This window comes from Vipera berus (assembly GCF_964194415.1).
Source record: "Vipera berus genome assembly, chromosome: 1".
In the NCBI taxonomy this organism is placed as follows: domain Eukaryota; kingdom Metazoa; phylum Chordata; class Lepidosauria; order Squamata; family Viperidae; genus Vipera; species Vipera berus.
Window position 1 is genome coordinate 243,490,745 of NC_138202.1, and position 17,856 is coordinate 243,508,600.

At 37.5% G+C, this 17,856-nt stretch overlaps 1 protein-coding gene across 4 annotated transcripts in view; it reads right to left on the reverse strand.

Annotated features, from left to right (window-relative positions):
- Positions 1 to 17,856, reverse strand: part of RNGTT (RNA guanylyltransferase and 5'-phosphatase) — a 122,629-nt gene that overhangs the window by 98,209 nt on the left and 6,564 nt on the right. For all 4 annotated transcript variants that reach the window (XM_081344852.1, XM_081344851.1, XM_081344853.1 and 1 more), the window contains exons 3-6: positions 17,542 to 17,645; positions 17,376 to 17,464; positions 11,596 to 11,671; positions 6,347 to 6,599 (exon numbers count right to left, since the gene is read on the reverse strand). In XM_081344852.1, coding sequence (XP_081200978.1) covers positions 6,347 to 6,599; positions 11,596 to 11,671; positions 17,376 to 17,464; positions 17,542 to 17,645 — 522 coding nt within the window. The remainder of the gene's footprint in view (positions 1 to 6,346; positions 6,600 to 11,595; positions 11,672 to 17,375; positions 17,465 to 17,541; positions 17,646 to 17,856) is intronic.

The window sequence follows — 17,856 nt, forward strand, 5'->3', positions numbered from 1 at the left end:
CCTCCCGAGGAGTCCCACAGCCTTTCTTTGTTTGTTCCTGCTCGACTGCCTCCTGCGTCGGGCGTCCTTGAACAGGGCCAGCTGTGGGTCATCATCCTCCGCACTATCGGGCTCACGCAGCTGAGAAGAGGGCCCCGGCTGAGGGCTCTGCGAAGCCTGCAAGCCATCATCAGCCGGTTCGTCTTCCACACCCTCCTCCTCCCCCTCATCTGAGTCATCCGATACATCTGAGCCGGCAGCCGGGCCCACAGGCTGGCCCTGAGTCACAACAGGACCCATGCCATGTAGGGCTTTGAAAACCATTACCAGCACCTTGAATCTTACCCGGAGGACAACTGGGAGCCAATGCAGCTCACGGAGTAGAGTAGAGTTATTAAGAGAATGTCTCAGAAAATGTCATCTTCGATTTATTAAAGACCTTCCCAAATTATCAAAAGGTATCTTTGCATCAAGAAAAATCATATCAGCTTTTTTATTTTTCTGATTAATATTATCAACGTCATTCAAAATATACCTCATACTATTTTTCATGTTTCTTTGGGACAAATCAAGTCTGATCTTATTCACTTTCACTGACCAAATAAGACACATCACCAAAGATTTTTATTTATTTTTGGTGAGAGGGTAGTCAATATTTAGTACCAATACACAAAAAGTTAACAAGAGAGTTTGGGTAACTATAAACCGGTTAGGCTTTTAACTATAGTAAGCAAATTATGAAATTATATGCTAAACACATAAATCAAAACTTCCAATATTAGATGGACCTTAATTGTATAACTATAGATAAACAAGAAGGGACGCGGTGGCTCAGTGGGTTAGGACGCTGAGCTTGTCGACCAGATGGTCGGCAGTTTAGCGGGTCAAATCCCGAGTGCTGCGTAACAGAGTGAGCGCCTGTTACTAGTCCCAGCTTCTGCCAACCTAGCAGTTCGAAAGCATGTAAAAATGCAAGTAGAAAAATAGGGACCACTCCGGTGGGAAGGTAACAGCATTCCGTGCACCTTTGGCATTAGTCATGCCAGCCACATGACCACGGAGACGTCCTCGGACAAACGCTGGCTCTTCAGCTTTGAAACGGAGATGAGCACTGGCCCCTACAGTCGGAAACAACTAGCACGCATGTGCGGGGGAACCTTTACCTTTACCTTTAGATAAACAAGATTTAGAACAGGACATGAAACCTTATATCACACTGTTACACTGCATCATTTAATACAAAAAGTTATGCTTAAATTGAAGTCTGCCATCTATCTAACCTCTATGTGGCTTTCCTTGATTTCAAATTTGCCTCTGAATCTATATCCAGCACCATCTTATTGGAAAACTTTAAAAATGCATCAATTTATAGGATTTATTTTTCCTGATTCAGAAGTTTAAAATATCTTTAAGAATGAGATGCAATCTACAACAACTGCTCTAAAAATGATAAAAAGAGAAAGGAGCAAGTCAGTGATGTGTTTTGGCCCCTGCCCTATTTAATTCTGTATTAATTCCATGGCAAACATTTTAAATAATCCAGACATCCATATTTCCAAAATTGCAAGAGGTAATATTCCTGTATAAGGATGTTGCAGCCTTCATCTCTCCTGTTTCCACTAGACACAAAAGAGGAATACAATGTTTGGTCATTTATTTCCAAAACTTTGGGTATATGCCAAAAAAGCAAAACTACAAGGAGGGCTCACTGAGGACACCACAATACAACAGCGCCATACTTTTAAATATTTTTAGATCAATATTTAATTCTGGAAAGCAGGCTTAAAATGTCAAACAGCATTAAAACCTTGATGGCCATTACAAGTTTCTTTTTTACTAAAGGGAAGAGAATAAATTGTAGCTGCTTTAAAGCATCTTGAGCATCCACCCGAGTGACAATTTATGCAAACAAAATGATACAGTGCCAACAAAATTCATGGGTTCCCCCACACACCCATATACACAGAGGCATACTAATGTTCCACTGTGGACTTGTGACTGGAATGTCTCAAATCAAAATGAGAGTTTGGAAGCAAAGAAACAGTTTTCCTCACATACTTGTTATCCTTAGCTCTAGCTGATGACCACTCCATGAGTTCAAAAACAGCAGATGAATCAACATTAATGCCTTATGGATATGTGGCTGAATTATTTGTTTTGAAAAAGATTTGAAAGATTTTTCTTCAAAAATGAAGCAATGTGGAACACCAAAATCAGTTTAACAGGATCTCAGAGTAAGAAATAACGGGCTGCAAAAATCTACTTGGGAACTTGGGATCTAAGTACACTTACCTTCCCCAGATTGAGAAAAGAATTTTTAAGGCTAGGCACAACGTTCTCCCTTCTGCACTTTTGCAGGGTAGATACTGTAAAACCCCATTAGCTGAGAGCATTTGCCCATGTGAATCTGGGGAAATTGAAACAATACAGCATATTCTATTATACTATGCTTTGTAGGATCTCTGTAAAAGTTATATTTTGCCCTTCCTATGCCAATATTCTGGCAAAACACATGAGTTTTATGTCAACTTTCATCTTTCAAACACAAAACATTCCATTACCTACATAATAGCCAGATGAGTAGCCACCATGAAAATGAGGCAACAGATATATTTTATATTTATATATTTATTAAATTTTTATACCGCCCTTCTCCCGAGGGACTCAGGGCAGTGTACAGGGCAATAAATATTAAAAACAAAATACAAAAGTTAAAAAACAATTAAATATTATGCCCGATATATACAGTGATTAAAAACCATGTTAAACCCCAACCCCCAAACCCATCAAACCAGATGATATATACATGACAAAGCCTTGTATTCTTGTGTGTTTATAATTTTGTCGATCACTAATTATAAATAAGGACATAGATACAATATGCTTTTTCACCATTAGGCTATCTGATTTCCAGAATGCTCCTCCCCAGAAAGGCATAAGGCAGCTAAATCTTTTAAAAGATTTACACAGGTCTTTTCTAAATGAAATTGGAAGGAGTTTTTAGTTTTCATTTTCCCCACCTGGTTTATGTATAAAACTGATCGAAATATTTCTGGAGTAATTCATTCATATTCAAAAAACAACATTTGGAACTGAAATAAGATTGATTCAAGCTCAAGAGGACGTTGTTTCAGACTCAGAATGCTTCTACTACGGTCAGATAAGTATCAAAATACTTCTGAACATATCTTCTGAGCAAAATAGAGGACAATTTTAACTCCAAACAGAATTTCTTCCATGAAAGTGTTGGAATCCAAAATATTTTGCAAACCACTTCTTTTGGCTAGCTTTTTCCTGCCAGAGCCCTAAATATCTAATTGAATGACCACCCTCATCATCCCAAGCTAATAGGGAAGGTTGAGAAAGCTTTATTACATTACACTAGCAATATAGAATATTGTATACAAAGGTTCAAGGAAGCTGTCATGACACACTTTAAATCTAGAAAGAAAGAATATGGTGGGAAATATGACTGGCTTCATATTAAAAATCTCACATCATAATGGTTATACATCCTTCTGTGAAAAATAGAATATAATGTACATTGAACAGAAATACCTCTTAGGAATCTGGGCAATGTATCATCTTTCCCTTCATTATACTTGCTGCATAAATTACAATGGAATCATACTAAGTAAAATAACTACAGGCTATAATTTATGCCTAAAATTGATCTAAATTGAAACCACATCAAGTTTTGATTGATATTTCTAGCAATGAAAATGAATACTGCTTTTTCAATCAAGCTGCCCTGTAAAGCTGCTTTTAACAAACCATATAAAAGGGAAAGCTGCTTTAAACCAGGGGTGTCAAACTGCGAAAATCACGCCCCCCGCCCCAATGCCGGTAATGGCAAAAAAGCTCTGATACATTGCGCGATGTCACGTGACGGAGTGAGTTTGACATGTCTGCTTTAAACGAAAGGGATACACATTTTACTTAAGCCATGCTAACTCAAGCTCAAATATACCCTACACATGTACATAATAAAAATAACTTAGGAGATTTCACTTTCATCTAACATGTTTCTCAAATATCATTTGGATAAGCATGCAACTGCATTCCTATGCCCTCCCCAAGATACAATGTACCTGAAAAGCTGTAAAGCTAAATCAAATGAATCAACCAAATTATTGTGTTTTTTTAAAATCTTTTCACCTTTGAACTACAATTATCAATATTAAAAGCCTTCTTTTAATGAACAATCCAGTAGTTTCTGTCCAGCTGGGTCTTGATTTCTGTTCTCAGGTTGGAAGCAAAGATAATGAATCAAAATCACAGCACCAAAATACAAATACTGCTTGGGTGGGAGAGGTTAAAAAAAAAGTCCTCTCGTGGTCATCAAGTCACTCAAACATATGCTTTGTTTGCAGCACCACTGCAGTTTTCTACTACTGTGGTAGCTATTATAAAAACTAAATATTCACCAGTGTTAAATATTTAGAATCTGTGAAGCAGAACTACACCTATCACTGAAAGTCATATTTGTTCCTAAATAGCATTTTTTTATTACATTTATATCCCACCCTTCTCCGAAGACTCAGGGCGGCTTACAAGCTTAGCAGTAGCTAATTTTACATTTTACATTACATTTCGCGGCTGCATTCCCCACTACGCGTTTACTCATCTATATCACAGGACAACAATTTTTGAACCAAAATACTTCAGCAGGCTAACCCACAGAATGTGTCCAAAATCTGGAAACCATGACTCCTATGGTATTGAAATTTGAGAGAGAGACCAGAGAGAGAGAGAGAGAGAGAGAGAGAGAGAGAGAGAGAGAGAGAGAGAGAGATATGGTACCTTCTAATGATGGTACCTTCTATCTTTTAGGTCTAGCAGAAAATCAGAAAAAATGATTTATTAATACTCATATTATTGCTTGACAAATCACATAAAACATACAAAATTATATGAAGTCTGTATACTAATTTAATAAACACTCAGAATTTTAATATCTTGCCTAGCTAGAAAGCCTCAGTCTATAGTTCTACTGATTAACTAAAAGCTCAAAGCTCTATCTTTCAAAAATAAATCACATAAAAACCATTAGAATGCCAATTATGATTTAATATGATTAAGTTTGTTCTTCATTTTTTAAGAGTTAATTCATTTTTTTTAAAAAAAAAATTCCATTATCATTCAGAATTCTTCATCAGTTGCCATCCTCCTTCATTTGTAAAAGCATTATTTCTGTAACTAAAACCATTAGGTTTTTAATTGTGCAACATTAAATAACAGTAGCAGCAGAATTATAAATGCAATCAAAATTTGCATTAATTTAACATGGGTGTAAGCCTTTTATTTATTCATTATAACTTTTAGAATAGAAATATTTATGGCTGATAAAAAAAAGTGAAAAGGAAAAAAAATAATGGGAAGCAAATCAGGACAAACAACCAAACCAACTTTTTACAACATCCTAAGTTTTGAAATATTCTTATGATATTCCAAAACTCTCTGAAAATTGAGCTGCTTTCCCAGGCCTGGGGGCAGACTTATTGTTAAGTCCTTTTTCTTTGGTATATTGTATTTCTTTTGTTTCGATGCACCTGATCATTTCTTTTTATATTACAGTACCCAGAGTTGTTTGGAGTTAGGCAGTATTTATATTTTATTAACTAAATTAATATTTCACCAGATGCCTTCCAATCCTGAACCCCAAATTCAGTATGCTACTTCAAGTGCCTTTACCATTCAAGGATTTCTCACCTAACACCACCAGAAAAATGCTATTCTAAACCACTAGAGCTGAAAACCAAAGAGCTCAAAACTTTTTAACTTTTTTTTTCTTCCATCAAAATGAGATCCCATCTTATCTCCTATATTGGCTCTACCCAGCATGAAATGAATGCTAGATTAAGAGTATGTGCGGTTAATACAAATTTGGTGCCTTAAACAACATAGTCGTCTTGTATGTTAGTTGCACTATCTGTATTCTACCAGCAGTCTGTAAAGGAGAGGTTCTTCTTATTGTTAACTCAATATTTCAGCAGCAACTCTCTGATTTCGGTACAGCATGTACAATGGGGAAATGAGAATGCTAAGGTTATGAAACTGTGGGCAATTTATCAGGTTCTGAATAGCTTAAATTCAGCAGGCTCAGTAACTACTGACAACATGTTCATAACTGGCTTGCCAATGTCTTCTTTCTAGGATCAAGAAAGCAGTACTAGGTAGAATTCACAATGTTTGGGTTTCCAACCTGGTGCCTTAACAACTATACCAAGAAAACTGCAGGGACTAGGTCCAGGCAGTTGCCAGGAATCCATACTGACTTGAAGGCACATATTAAAACAGCAATTACAAGAACATATTTAAAACAAATTCAAAAAACATGCTATATTGTGTTCTAGTTCACCGTTACCAGTTTTAAGTGCTCTTTTCTTTTTCTGCCAGAAAAGGAAGTGGACGAGCAAGCTTCCGATTCGGGAGTTCCCGGCTTGCAGTTATCTTCCTCCCCGTCTTCCTCCTCTTCCTCGAAGCACCATTCTGGTAAAGGAGGGGGTGCTGGCGCATCAGCCACATCCCCGTAACGACGGAAGAGTTCTTTCAAATAGTCACCTTTGTAGATACCAGGAGGTCTGGCTTGAGCAAAAGTAGCCACAGAAGCTTCAATGCTGCAAAAAAAAAAAAGAGAGAGAGAGAGAGAGAGAGAGAGAGAGAGAGAGAGACGTTGTGTGAGACAATGTAGGCATGAAAAGAAAAATTCAGAAATAGCTCCAAAAAGCCAAGAGACTGGAGCAGTAGTGGATCCAAGGGGCAGCATCAAATATTCCCAACTGTCTCCCATAAAATCTCACAGCAGTTCTTATTACACTGCCAAGGCTATACCGAGAGGGTTCTTAACCGAGGCTTCCCTGAGGGCTGTGAATAGACGCCATGGGACCCACGAACCTGGAGGGCAAAAAATACTATTTTATTTTGACTAACTACCCCGCCAACAAAAGTGCGTATAGTTAAAAGGCTATGGTCTTCCCAGTTGCAATGTATGGCTGTGAAAGAAGAAAGAAAAGAAAGGCCGAGCGCCAAAGAATTGAGGCCTTTGAACTCTGGTGCTGGAGAAGACTCCTGCGAGTCCCTTGGACTGCAAGGCGTTCAAACCGGTCAGTCCTAGAGGAGATCAACCCTGACTACACTTTGGGGGGAAATAGAGAGCAAAATTGTAAAAGTAATTGCCAATATATACTATGTTTTAATTACAAAAGAAACAGCCTTGCACTTTGAAAAAAGCAAAGTAGTTGCTAAAGAAGAAAATACAACAAGGCTCCCCAAACCATTATTGCTTTGATGCTCTTTCCTTAAACAAGCTATAAAACCCATGTCAGCATTTCACATCTATATTTCTTCTACATTGACACGTCTAAGAAATAAATGGTAATAGAATATTCTGTAGGAAATGTATTCTAATAAACACAAATACTAAATGTCTAGTTGAAACACCACTGTAACAAAGGAGACTTTTTAAAATGTGATGATTGTGTTAAACTATTATCTTGAAGAAATTCTCCCCTGGATTCCACCCTTTCCACCATTTTTAGAAAATACTTTACATCTGCTAGATTGTCAGCACTTCTGCCTTATAAAGGTGAGCAGAAAAGAACAAGAAGAACTACAATTATTTATTCATTCATTTAGTTACCATATCTTGTATGCTACTCAATTTAAAACAATTCCAACCAATATATTATATCTATAAAGGTAAAGGTAAAGGTTCCCCCGCACATGCGTGCTAGTCGTTTCCAACTCTAGGGGCCGGTGCTCATCTCCGTTTCAAAGCCGAAGAGCCAGTGCTTGTCCAAGGACGTCTCCGTGGTCATGTGGCTGGCATGACTAGACGCCAAAGGCGCACGGAACGCTGTTACCTTCCCACTGTAGCGGTCCCTATTTTTCTACTTGCATTTTTACGTGCTTTCGAACTGCTAGGTTGGCAGAAGCTGGGACGAGTAACAGGCGCTCACTCTGTTACGCGGACTTGGGATTTGACCCGCCAAACTGCCAACCTTCTGGTCGACAAGCTCAGCGTCCTAACCCACTGAGCCACTGCGTCCCTTATATCTATAGTAGATACAAAATAATTGTATTTAGAGTTTTCGGGTTATAATTTGGAGAACGTTAGAAACATAAAATTAAAATCTGGCAGCACCTAAATAATGCAAACAAAATGTATGACAACAACACAATAAGATTATCAAAAGAAGCATCTCCTCTCAGTGGCATAAAAGGCACATTGATAGCTAAATGATAAAACTGGAAAGCTTTAATTCTAAATATAGTAAGCATAAAATCCGTTGAAAATATTCACCAAAGCAAAGCCACAAGACACCTTTGAACACTTAAAATCGTAACAGAATATTAGGCAGGAAGGATTTCACACACTAAAAAGCGTTCATACCAAAAAAAATGGAATCTGGTGATCTCCACAGAACCCAAACACACAAAATGTAGGCCTACTGAAGAGCTTCCTAAAACAGTGGGGCAGGATGTCACTTTCTCATTTTCTGCTAAACACAGGATACCTCTCCACTTGACTGTGATTCCAAATTAAAGATGGTTACTTCAGCAATAAGCAATGGTGGGGGGGGTTGTGTAGGTTGTGTTTTTTTTTAGAAACTGCATGCTTTGAGAATATCAAAAAAGGAGAATGTAATTGAATACAAATTGTAACTATTACAGGAGATACTGTAAAATATTATTAATATGTGTCTAGACACCACTGAAGTGTGAAAAATGTAGGAACATTTAAAAAGAACAAGAGTTACTGCTGGCGTACAGCATTCAACGTTTCATTATTGGAGAAAAGCAATAAAGGTTCTTCAAGAATCTTCCAATTCACCTGAGCATTTGACAAAAAAACTGTATTCCTAAAATCCTAACTTTTCCTGGATATAATCTTCCAGTTGTCTAAATAAAATGTACAAACATATTTCAGTGATCTTGAAATTTTAAATCATATCAAGCACAACAAATGAACACTATTTCAGTGTATACAACTACGTACCCAAGCCACACTGTTTTGTTTGTTTGTTTTCAAAAAAAAGTATTGTTAGATGCAAATGTAGTATTTTCAAACCTTGGACTTTTCTCTTATCACATACAGAGCACAGATTATGTTTCGCTCTCGAATAAAATAGTTTTATCCCTGGGTATGTATAAGATTACCCTTTTTACAAAAACTGTCCACCCTGGAATAACCAATTTGCTCAGCAGAGAGCCTGCTAATGTCAGCTGTTCTTTAGAAGAGGTTATTTTCAAGCATGAGGGCATAATAAGCATCTCTCTTTGCTTCTTGAAAGCAGCCACATCTTTTATCATGCTAATGACAAGAGTTATGAAAGCATATATGCACATGCATAACTGACCTTGCTTCCTCCTACAATCTGTCATGCAGCCACTATTAAAAACAGTCGCCCTTCTTTCTCGTGTAATATCAATTTTCACCCTTCCTTCCCCTTTCCCCAATAATATGCCTGCCAATTGAATATTATACTTCCAGCTTCTGATGAAATATCCTCCAGTCCATTTATGCCAAAATAAAGTACATTAATATTTAATATACCACAAGCAGCAGCTGCACAAGCCCAGAAAAAGATCTGGTTGATTTAATGATTCAAAGACTTCTTTACACATCCCACACATTGCAGTGCACTTCTCTCAAAGGAAGCTCACGTGGCTGACTTTGTGCCTGAGGCAGGACTAGAACTCTGGGTCTCCTGATTCTAGCCTGATGCGTTCACCACTACATCAAACTGGCTCTCGAGGAATACTTTTTATAGAAGTGTAAAATGTTTGCATTTCTCCTTAAAATCATTTCTACAACGTTGTAGGCTGAGGGTTGTTTTAATGGGTTTTTTCTTGGTTTTATTTTCTTTTAACCTTATGCAGGGTTTTGGTTTTGGTTTTCCTCTTGATCAGGGGGGGGGGTCTCCAAACTTGGCCCTTTTATGACTTATGGACTTCAACTCCCAGAATTCCTCAGCCAGCTTTGAAGTCCACAAGCCATAAAAGGACCAGGTTTGGAGACCCCTGGTCTTTGATGCTTTGCTTGCTTAAAAGAAGAACAATATAGCGTTCACCAAGTTCGAAAAGTTACAAAACGTGATTTTCTAAAATCAGGATATGTCGGATTGGGCCAAAGTTCAAATTATGGGAATAAAGCAAAATGACTGTATGTCATTGTCATGCGACATGTATAGAACTACAGGTAGTCCTCAACTTACAATTCATTTAGTGACCGTTCAAAGTTACAACGGCACTGAAAACAGTGTCTTGTGACTGTTTTTCACACCTATGACCGTTTAGCATCTCCATGGTCACGTGATCAAAATGCAGACGCTTGGCAACTGACACATATTTATGACCACTGCAGCATCCTGGGCTCACGTGATCAACTTTTCTTACTTTCTGACAAGCAAAGTCAATGGGGGAAGCCAGATTCACTTAACGAACATGTTACTAACATAACAACAGCAGAGATTCACTTAACAACTGTGGCAAGAAAGCTCATAAGATGGGGCAAAATTCACTTAACTGTCTCACTTAGCAACAGAAATTTTGGGCTCAATTGTGGTCATAAGTCAAGAACTACCTGTAGAGACTGGAGAGAAGAGAAAGCAGAAACATTTATGTTTTTGACAGGTATGCTTTTCCATTAAGTATTTTATAACTGCAGCATTTCTAGAAGGGAAAGAACGTGGTGTTTAATTTTATCACTTGTTCATTATAGCGTCATTCACTCTCCTGTTATATGACAAAGTTTATGAATAGTTCATGAAATTCATAAAGTTGTTGGGGGGGGGGAAAAATCGTGTAAGTCACCCTGAATCTCATCAAGTTTTGTAGCACACAAAATTAATAGTAACAGTATTAATAATAAAGGTAAACTAAGGAGAAAGGAGTTTTGGGGTTTTTTTTCAAATTTCAACCCCAAAACAGACATCAAGTCAAAATTAATTACCTTCAGAACATCTGAAACAGTTCAAACTTTTTCTAAAAGTCCAGAAATAAATTAATCTCAATATTTCTATCTGGCAATAATAAAATCCATCAAAGAATATTTAGAAATATTATTTTGCCTCCTGGAAAGTTGACAGATAATATATAACACAAAACATTATGCTTTATGGGGCGGTGCAGCGGCTCGGTGGTTAAGACGCTGGTCTGGTCAGCAGGAAAGCTGGCAGTCCAGGTTCCAGACCCAAGCGCCACATGGCGGGGGAGGGGGGGTGAGCTCCTGTTACTTTCCTCAGCTCCTGCCACCTTAGCAGTTCAAAAGCATGCAAATGCGAGTAAATAAATAGGTATCACTTCCACTGGAAAGCAACAGTGCTTCGTGACATCATGATGGCCACATGACCACGGAAATGTCTTCAGACAGGACGTGAAACAGAGATGAGCACTGCCACCTATAGTCAGCAATGACTAACAGAGTAAAATCCACAGGGACTCCTTACTTTTATTATGTTTTATAGCCACTTTAATTTGTATATCCCACTAGCAAGACATAGTAAAAAATATCCATAATTAATGACATTGATGACATATGTAAAATAATGTCATAATGCTATTATTGCTATAATATTGCCAAAAAGTGTCTTTTTAAAAAAAAATAATTACCTCCAATCCAACTTTTCAACCAGAAAGGCACAGATAAGAAATCCAGTACGATTGAAACCATGTGTACAGTGAACACCTAGAAGACAAAAATTGAAGAAAAAAAATATAATTGCAATTACCAAGCTCACTTAAAAGCATCAGGAACAATTGCCTGTCATAATCACTCGCTTTACAAGGGAATTAGTCCTCACATAGTAGAATTAGGTGATAATTCATCTCTTCTCATACCATTTACTTCTTCCTTCTCTGCAAGAAGAAATTAGAGCATGTACCGGGCCGACCACATAAACAATTCCTCAAATAAGCAAACATCTCAGTTCTTTGCTTTGCACATTCAAAACAAAACTAGGGTTTGAGGGCAATCTATGAATATGGAAGGCATTTTTCCAACCATTTTTCAATCATCATTCTCTAGCTCTAAAGTGACAGCAAATATCACTAGCTACTGACACATGAAGAAAAAAAATATACACTGTAAGTTTCTGGATACATTTTAAGAATATTTCTATCAGAATTGGGAAAAAATCTTCATTATATTTTGCATATACACATTTAGGAGGGAAAGCCAGGACAATAGTCTGTTTTTTCAATACAATATAGTATACTTGCTGAGTTGTCATATTCTTTTGAATGAATGTATACTTCTCTAAACAAACTTCTGACAAAGTCACATAATATTCCATTCATACCAAAACTCTGCATATAAATGACTGTATCAATGGCTATAAATATCTGATTGAACCATAGACATGCTGAACAAATTTAGCAACTGAAACCAGGAAAGGGGAAAGTGCACTTATTCATGTGAAAGAATAGAATAGAATAGAATAGAATAGAATAGAATAGAATAGAATAGAATAGAATAGAATAGAATAGAATAGAATAGAATAGAATAGAATAGAATAGAATAGAATAGAATAGAATAGAATAGAATAGAATAGAATAGAATAGAATAGAATAGAATAGAATAGAATAGAAATCTGGAAGGGACCTTGGAGGTCATCCAGTCCAACCCCCTGCTCAGGCAGGAAACCCTATTCCATTTCAGACAAATGGCTGTCCAGTCTCTTCTTAAAAACTTCCAGTGTTGGAGCATTCACCGCTTCTGGAGGCAGGTTGTTCCACTGATTAATTGTTCTAACTGTCAGAAAATTTCTCCTTAGTTCCAGGTTGCTTCTCTCCTTGACTAGTTTCCATCCGTTGCTTCTTGTCCTGCTTTCAGGTGCTTTGGAGAATAGCTTGACTCCCTCTTCTTTGTGGCAGCCCCTGAGATATTGGAACACTGCTATCATGTCACCCCTCACTCTTCTCTTCATTAAACTTCATTATACCCAAATATAAAGGTATTTCTTTTAACATCATCAGAGCTTGAGTCCACAACCTTTCCACACCCTGTTAAACTGAGGCAACAGATATCCTGTACTTTCTGGTTCTCATCCACCACCACCACCATCTTCTTTCTCATGAGGATCTGGAGAAGAAAATTCTTTCCTGGCACATTAGCTTCTTCTTGCCTCTATCTGTTACCGTTTACTGTCAGGTTTTATTTTATGATCCATCTTGATTGCTGGCACTTAAGAGGCTAGCTAGCCATTAACAAGCTGTTTAGTCCAATTTGCACAGGGACAAAATGCTACTGTTGCAACATAACGGGGAAAAACTCTTCATACGACACTCAATTAACAATATTTACAACTGGTGAAATATGTTGTCTATATAGCACAAAAAGAGCATCAGGCACTTTATGGGAAGAAAGTATATTCAGCAGCTATTCTGGATTCAAAGGAGCACACGCTTTCATCTTATTAATTGCTGAAATGAGGGTGTAACTGCTTCACCTAAGTCAGGGGTAGGCAACCTTGGCTCTTATGACTCGTGGACTTCAACTCCCAGAATTCCTCAGGAATTCTGGGAGTTGAAGTCCACGAGTCATAAAAGAGCCAAGGTTGCCTACCCCTGACCTAAGTCTTACAGGATTGCCAGAAACCAATAGTAACTATTGAGGGTTATATTTCTGGAATAGATGGGCCTCAGGGCTCTCCTATTCTCATAGGATTTTTCGCTCACTAGCTTCTATTTTAATACAGCTTAAAATGGATGGCACATCAGCAATCAGCAATTGTTGTAAGAAAATTCTTAAAGACAGCATTCAATTAAAACAGGGATCTTCAAACTTGGCGCATTTATGACATGTGGACTTCAACTCCCAGAATTCCTCACTCAGCTCTGAAGTCCACAAGTCATAAAAGGGCCAAGTTTGAAGACCCCTGAATTGAAAAAATGAACCAGTAGCACTTAAAAAGAAAAAAAAAATCCAAAAATACCTCTGCCTTATTTCTGTGGTAATGTCTCCATCTAGTGGCCAAGAAAAAAAGCAATTCTTAAAAATTACATCAAAGTATCCAGTTCACGAGTTTTTAAAATTCAAATGAGGCTGTCAAACAGTGGAATAGTCCATAATATTGGTTACAATTATTCTGGACAGCAACTCATTAGAGAAAATAAGTTTGCTCAGGAACACTGTCTTCCATGGTTTTCATGTTTCAATACTGGAATAATTAAGACTCTTCATCAGTTCTGAAACTCCCAAATCTATCTAAATTAGCTCAAATCAATTTGATTATATGCCATGAAGTTGGTGTTGAGTTTTAGCAACTAGATCAGGGGTCTTCAAACGTGGCCCTTTTATGAGACTTGTGGACTTCAACTCCCAGACTTCCTCAGCCAACATGCCTGGCTGAGGAATTCTGGGAGTTGAAGTCCACAAGTCATAAAAGGGCCATGTTTGAAGACCCCTGAACTAGATAGATCTGCTTCAAGATAACCTGTTCCCCACGTGCCCTTCTGGTCTTTAAATGTGCACCCAGTAATTGAAACCATCCATCTTGCTGTTGGTCATCTTCTTTCATTCTACCTTTCCCAGCATTACAGACTTCTCAAGAGAGCTAGGCCTTCACATACTAGGTCCAAATTTGGTGAATTTGAACTGTCATTTGCGTTTCAAATGAGAGCTCTGGACTGCCTTATGATCCGTTCCATTTGTTTTCTGGACTATGAATGCTATTTTTCAAGAGTCTTCCCTAACAACAAAGTTGAAAAGGATCTCACGATTATCTGGTCTCTTCACCTTTTACTTCCACAAGGAGAATCACTGTCTGCCTGGTTCCAAACTTTGTTAGCACAGATGGTATCCATATACATTTTCCAAGGCTTTTAATGCTACCCCACACCAGATGCTAGTCAACAGCACACTTGTTGATTTCTTGTTCCTTTACGTTGCTAGCCAATCCTAAAAGACAGAAACTATCCATCTCTTCAACTTCTTCTATTCTAACACTGGTTTGCTGGGCTTGACATTAGTTTGGTCTTCTTCATATTTCATTATAGCACTATTTCCCTCTGTTTCCCTTGACTTCCATTATTAGAGCTTGAATCATTCACGGTTAATACAATGCATATGCTTACTATAAAGCAATATACACAGAAGACTAAATAAAAAAAATCAATACAGGTAGTCCTCGGCTTACAATCGTTCATTTGGTGACCACTCAGTTACGTGACTGAAAAAAGTGACTTATGACCGTTTTTCACATTTACAACTATTGCAGTGTCCCCATGTCACATGATCAAAATTCAGACACTTGGCAACTGACTCATATTTATGACGGTTGCAGTGTCCAGAGGCCCTGTGATCCCCTTCTGAGACCTCAAAGTCAACAGATTCACTTAACAACTGTGTTACTAACTTACCAATTACAGCAATTCAATTAACAACTCTGGCAAGAAAAGTCGTAAAAGAGGGCAAAATCCATTTAACAAATGCCTCACCTACGGTAGCAACAGAAATGTTGGGCTCAGTTGTGATCATAATTTGAGGATTACCCAGGTTTTTCACGATAAAACAGAGAGTGTACATTTTCTTTTCACTTGAAAGAAAATATTTGAATGTAGGCATCATTTTGAATTTGACAAACATACACTGCTCAAAAAAATAAAGAGAACAGAAAATAAGACATCCTACTATTAAATACAGTACATAGTGTTGTTTAAGTGTTCCCTTTATTTTTTTGAGCAGTATATTTAACCATCCAAATGAAGACAACTGAAATGGAAGCTCTCTTAACCTTGCTGCTTCAACAGATTTTTTTTAAAAAATCCTTTATTTCTTCTGCTTGTGTTTCGGCTACAAGTAGGAACTAATAAAGTTATATAATGAAAGTAAAAACGAATGATCTTGTACTCATGTATCTTTATTTTGAATCTTATTTATTTATACACAAGCAAATATAACATACTATATATTTGTAGAGAGCCAGTTTGGTCTACTTGTTAAGGTACCAAACTAAAAACTGGGAGACAGTGAGATATAATCCAGCCTTAGGCATGAAAGCCAACTGGAAGGCTTTGGACCAGTCATGCTTTCCCAGCTCCACCTCAGTTGTTGTTGCGGAGAAAATAGGAACAGGAAGCCATACTCGGCATGTTCACTGCCTTAAATTACTTATAAAACAAATAAAGGTGAGATATACACACAAACAGATTGTTGATATACATGAAAGAGTTTCCTAAAATAGTTAACATCTGTTGAAGACTTCACAATCAAAATTAAAATGCAGATTATAATGCGCTAAACAATAGGTTTTAACATTTAAGACTAAATTTTCTTTTGGTAATTGAATTAAGAATTTAATAGGCAACTGATGCAATCATGTTGGCCTCTCTTCAAGAAAGCTAGACACTTGTACATAACCACATCAATAAATTATGTGGTATATAAGTAAAAGAGCTCTTGTTTAATAATGCTAACTGGGACCGGAAACTCTGTTAAGCAATGTGGTTGTAAGCAGGGAAAGCCAAGTGACCACATTGTTTAGCAATGTCAATCAGCAGTCGTCACTTCACTGTAATAAGTGCCGTATGGTAAAGAAGGGAATTAATATTAAAAAGAGAGTATGCAATTCAATGAGGCGCTTCCATAATAATGTTTATTCCAGATCATTACATTTCTCTGTTAACTTTAGTTCTTGGACAAGTCCATCATAATCAAGTGATGAAAAAAGACCTGCTATAAATTTCAAAGCTGTTATGTGTGTCAGCCCTATGAGACAGACAGATGAAGAAACTGATTTTACAAGACAACTAAAACTGTACTTGATTAAGACAGGTCACAGTAACAGAATCTAGCAAGTTTACTTGAGTTTTCTCCTTCCCTCCCTCTTCTTCTTCTTCAAAGGGTTAGAGTGGAGGCAGACTGGGCCTCTTTCTAATACTTCCCCCACCTCCACCCGTCCGGTCAGGTTTCATGCATGCTTCTTCTACACCTCTTCTCCTAATCGCTTCTGGATATCTTTTTCATGATCCTCTCTAGGGCCCCCAACAATAGGTCAAGGCTTAAATTTTCCAATTAAATTATTTGGACTTCAGTTTTGATTTCATCTTGACACTTCCCTATTCAGCAAGACATTGGTGATAGCAATACACTGTGTAATTTGTCTAGATGAATGGAAAACTAAATACAGCTCATGACAGTCATTCAGGCTTGGACCCTTTTTACAAACTTCATTCAGGAATGTTTATTTCCAACATTCTGGTATTTCGTCCTATTTTGGGGTTTGGGGTTCTATTGCTTGCTGTCATGATTCGATGCTGGCTGGATGATTAAGTTGTGAAATGTTTATGCACGACTACAGTGGAGACTGGCAAATGGAGCATTAGTATATTACATGGAAAAACAACCAAGACAGATGGAAAACAGTCACATAGTAGGCTAATATATATACCTATAAGTTCTGTTGGGTTCTTCTTACGGAACTGTTCACATATACGGATGAATGTTTCTGTGTTTTCAGGCGTGGGACACTCTCCGTGCCTATCAAGAAGAGAAGAGTCAAGCAAAGGCAAGGATTTTTCTCCATAAAACAATATTCACGGGTCCCATTAGCTTACCCTTTACACTGAAGCTTTACGTATACGATGCCATCTTTTTCTACATCACTTCGGTCATAGAACCTACTGGTGTTTGTCAAGTCTATTAACAGGCCCATTTTAACCTGAAAGTAATAAAATTAGAGTTTAATACAGATCTGTGAAGTTACACGTACGGTGAATATAACTTTTATGTAGTTTATTTAAAACATGTGTCTAGCTGCCCATCTTCCAACCAACGCTCAGCAGCTCTCAATTAAAAGTTAAAACAACATATAAAATCGTAAGTTTTAAAACGATAAACTAAACAGATTAAAACATTAAAAGCAACAAAGA